This window comes from Corvus moneduloides, chromosome 16, assembly GCF_009650955.1.
Source record: "Corvus moneduloides isolate bCorMon1 chromosome 16, bCorMon1.pri, whole genome shotgun sequence".
NCBI classification, from domain to species: Eukaryota; Metazoa; Chordata; class Aves; order Passeriformes; family Corvidae; genus Corvus; species Corvus moneduloides.
This window is the reverse complement of record NC_045491.1, coordinates 5908767-5912787: the sequence shown is the minus strand read 5'-3', so window position 1 is coordinate 5912787 and position 4021 is coordinate 5908767. Positions and strand designations below refer to the sequence as shown.

The window sequence follows — 4021 nt, the reverse complement described above, 5'->3', positions numbered from 1 at the left end:
GGTGCAAAGAGGGCGCGGCCACGCAGAGGTGCGGGAGTGGGTGCGGGGGGTGGGGGTAAGGAGGGAGCGGGGCGATGGATGCTCAGGGTGCCTGCGGGTGTGCAGGGTACCTGTAGGAAGGTGCGTGCAGCCGAGTGTGTGCAAGGGGGGGTGTGCACCGAGTGTGCGGGTCTACAGAGGTGCGTGAGTAGGGTCTGTCGGGGTCCGCGTGTGTGAGTGCGCAGGGGTCTCAGAACGGGGCTCTGTGTGTGTGTGTGGCTTTGTGGGTGTGCGGGGCGTGCAAGGTGTGCGGGGGTGTGTGCGGGGTGTACGCGGGGTTCTGTGCGGGGTGTGCAGCGTGTGCGCGCCGCGGGGAGTGCGCCGGGCTGGCGGTGCGGTGGGTGCGAGCACGCGCGTGTGGCAGCGGGTCGGGCGCTGCCGCCGCACACACGCACGGACACACGGACACGGGGACACACGGACACACATTCACAGCAGAGCTGCTGGCGGGAGGACCGCGGCCGGAGCTGCCCGCCCTCCGCCCGGTGAGTGCCGCCGCGCCGCGGGACCGCGGGAGAGACGGGGAACCGGGGGGGACCGGGAGTCTGGGGGCAGCCCGGGGCAGGGGTCCGGCAGCGCGGCCGCGGGACACGCAACTTTCGGGGGAAGAAGGGAGCGAGGGACCGAGGGCTGCGGGGGGACCGGGGCTCCTTCCCCGTCCTCCCAGCGAAGGCGCCGTCTCTCCGCGGCCGGGCAGGGGCTCCCGCCGGCCCCGCCGCCGCTGCCGGACCGGTGCCGGTGCCGGTGCCGGTGCCGGTGCCGGTGCCGGTGCCGGTGCCGGTGCCGGTGCCGCGCTGCCCAGCCCGGCCGCCCGCGCTACGGCCGCTTCTCAACTAAGTTGCGGATAAGCTGCTGCTGGCCCGGCAGCTCCCTGTGAAGGGCGATCGCTGCCCCGAGCCCCCGCTGACCCCTTCTCTCCACACCCTCTCTTGCAGGCGGGGCTGATCCCAGCTCGCCATGTCCGGTGCACTGGAAGCAGAGCAGCAGGCTCTGCCCCGTTAGCCCAGATTGCCCGACGGGAGGACTTAGGCATGGATTCCTCCCCCCCAGAACCTGGGGCCCCCCCTGACCCTCTGCAGCTCTGGCAGGAGGAGAACCAGACCCAAGGCGGGCTCTGGAACGGCAGTCAGGAGCTGGGGTGGGAAGAGCTGGAGAAGATGCTTTTCCTCTTTGTGAAGGAGCCTGTAACCATCAGCCTCACAGTGATGTACTTGGTGTCCTTTGTGGTGGGCTTCGTGGGCAACATCATGTCCATCAGGGTGCTGACCCGCAAGCGCCGGAGTCGGGTGTCCAGCCTGAGTGCCACCCGCAGCCTCCTCATCAACCTGGCCGTGTGTGACCTCATGGTAGTGTGCATCTGCATGCCCATCACCGTGGGCAACCTCATCTACAAAGCCTGGGTGTACGGGGACTTCCTCTGCCGGGCAGTGCCCTTCATCCAGGCTGTTTCTGTCTCTGCCAGCGTCCTCAGCCTGACCGTGATCAGCGTGAACCGGTACTACAGCGTGCACAACCCGCTCAACGCCCGGTCTTTCTTCACCCAGAAGAGGATCCTCAGCACCATCCTGGTGGTGTGGTTGTTGTCCTCAGGGATATGCATGCCCCTCATCTTCATGAACAAACGGGATGAGATCGGGGTGGTGGAGGGCTTGCCTCTGGTGTTTTCCATCTGCAGGGAGATTTGGCCTCAGGAGAGGCTCAAGCAAGCCTACAATTTCCTGCTCTTCTGTGCCCTGTACTGCCTGCCCGTCCTGTTCAACATGGTCATCTGCTTCCTCACGGTGCGCCGGCTGTGGAGCCGCAGCAGCCAGCTGAAGGAGAGCTCTGCCCTGAACCGATCCCTGCCGGCCTCCAGGCTGAAGGTCCGCAGGAAGGTGGCACAGATGGTGGTGGCCCTGGTCCTGCTGTTTGCCATCTCTTGGCTGCCCGTCTACCTGATGGACATCTGGATTGATTTCAACATCCCCAAATCTTTGCAGGATGTGACTCCTTCTCCTTGGATCCTGCAGCTCAGACCTTTTGCCCAGTGGCTTGGCCTCACCAATTCCAGCCTCAACCCCATATGCTATTGCTTTGTTGGGAACCTCTACAGATCAGCCAAGGAAATGAAGAGCAAATACCACCAAAGGATGGTCTCTCTCTTTAACTTCTCTCTGTCTGAAGGGACAACTCATTCCTCAGTCCCAGAGCTGCTCTCTTACCGGAGTTCAGTGGACCCTGCAAAGAAAGGACCCTCCACCACCCCATGCATGGGCAGGAGATGTCAGGGAAGTCATGGCCATAAGAAACAGTGTGGACACTTGAACTCCTGCCAGCATCCACCTCTGAACACTGTCTCCAGTGAGAACACTTCCTTGTAATTCTGCTCAGGAAGTGCCACTCATACCCTCATCTGCATTTAAGGACTCTAGAGATCTTTCTGAACCCGGTAGTTTAATGACAGAAAAGAGCTTTCTTCTAATAACTCTTGATACCAGTTCAAAAATGCTGTGACAGGGAAAGAAACAGGTAATGAGATAAAAAGATGATGTATTTTAACTCAGATGAAATTTTAAGACAAATTTATTTTTACTGGGGACAACTGGATGTGCAGCCCGTTGCCCAGTCAACAGTCACATAATTAGACAGATCAAGTTCCCAGCGAGTGAGCTCTCCCTGCAGCTCCATCCCTGGATGCAGAGATGCTGTTTGGATACAGCAACGATTTGACTGCTTGCTGCTGCTCACACTTGCTGATGAAGAGCAGCGATAAGAGGCACTCTCTGCTCCAAATCCATCAGTTGTAGTTGCGAGCAGTGAAGAAAAGCTGGAAACAGCATCATAAAAAGTAATAGTAAATGGAGAATTTCGCACACTTCACCACTTGAGATTTCATTGTCTGCTCGTATTGTTTCACTCCTCCCTGCAAATAAATTCTCCTTATGTGAAGAGACCATGCCAGAAGTACTAAAGCAACCATCCCCATTCCACATTTGGGAATTCAGAGGGATAATGGGGCTTCAGACGTGATTTAGGAAATGCAACAGGAAAATATTTTTTGGGGCATCAGCTCTCTTTTTTACAGCAGTGTTCCTGTGTGTGGAGTGGAAAGAACTGGGCATCTGTTAACATGATTTGCACTTGAAAAACCAGCCTTGTTCAGCTGTGTCTGTACCAAACAAAGTCAATGGCATGTGAAAATAAAAATAGAAAGTGGTTATAGTTAATAAAATCAGAAACAACTAATGCAATGCTATTTGTCTGGGAAGGAGTGAATCAAAGTGCTTGCTTTTCCTGAGCATCACAAGTAGGTTAAAACCTGTTTCTGTATCCATCTTCTCCTTTAAAGGAGACTTTGATAAATAAATTGTATACTTTTATTATGTTAGCATTGAAAGACTCTGGTAAAGCTTAAGCATTCTGTTGTTCTGAGCACTGGATCTGTATGCATAGAGGAGACCTTTCTCCCCAAGATCTAAGAGAAAACACAACAGACCAGGCAACAGGTTGGAGGGAAAAAATGTACAACAAAGATCCAAAAGGCTGGAATGATACAAGGGATGAACCCCTTCCCTGGCCGATGCCAGGAGTGAGGGGATGTGCACCATCTCCTGGCGCCAGAAGAGCTCATGCCCGGCTACTTGTGCCCCAGCACCTGGCACAGCCAGTCTGTCCTCTTAGCAAAGTCCAGACTGAACACAGCAGTGTCCCTGCAAGAGGATTTTGAATTTAAAGGAACTCAGGCTTCTGATGACTGGGGGCTTTTTTTATTATTATTACTGAACAAGGGAAGGATGTTTAAGGAAACCCATGTTTCATATAATATCCTGCTGCCTTCCAGGGGGCCTTTTGTTGTCAAAAAAATAGAGACAAGAAAATAGCGGTTCAACCTAACCCTTGTAATGATCACTCAATAGCATTTAATGTTAACAACGATCTGCCTGGGAAGTGAAAGATTTCTCATTACCAGGCAGTGCCATCCACAATTTGTATTCGCTTTATA

At 55.0% G+C, this 4021-nt stretch overlaps 1 protein-coding gene across 1 annotated transcript; it reads left to right on the top strand.

Moving 5' to 3' along the window:
* The first annotated feature begins 364 nt into the window (after positions 1-364).
* LOC116452219 (galanin receptor type 1-like) lies at positions 365-3051 on the top strand. Its single transcript, XM_032126452.1, has 2 exons — positions 365-524; positions 975-3051. Exon 2 carries the CDS (start codon positions 1071-1073, stop codon positions 2397-2399), a length of 1329 nt encoding a protein of 442 aa, XP_031982343.1. The 5' UTR covers positions 365-524; positions 975-1070; the 3' UTR covers positions 2400-3051.
* The last annotated feature ends 970 nt before the right edge of the window (positions 3052-4021 follow it).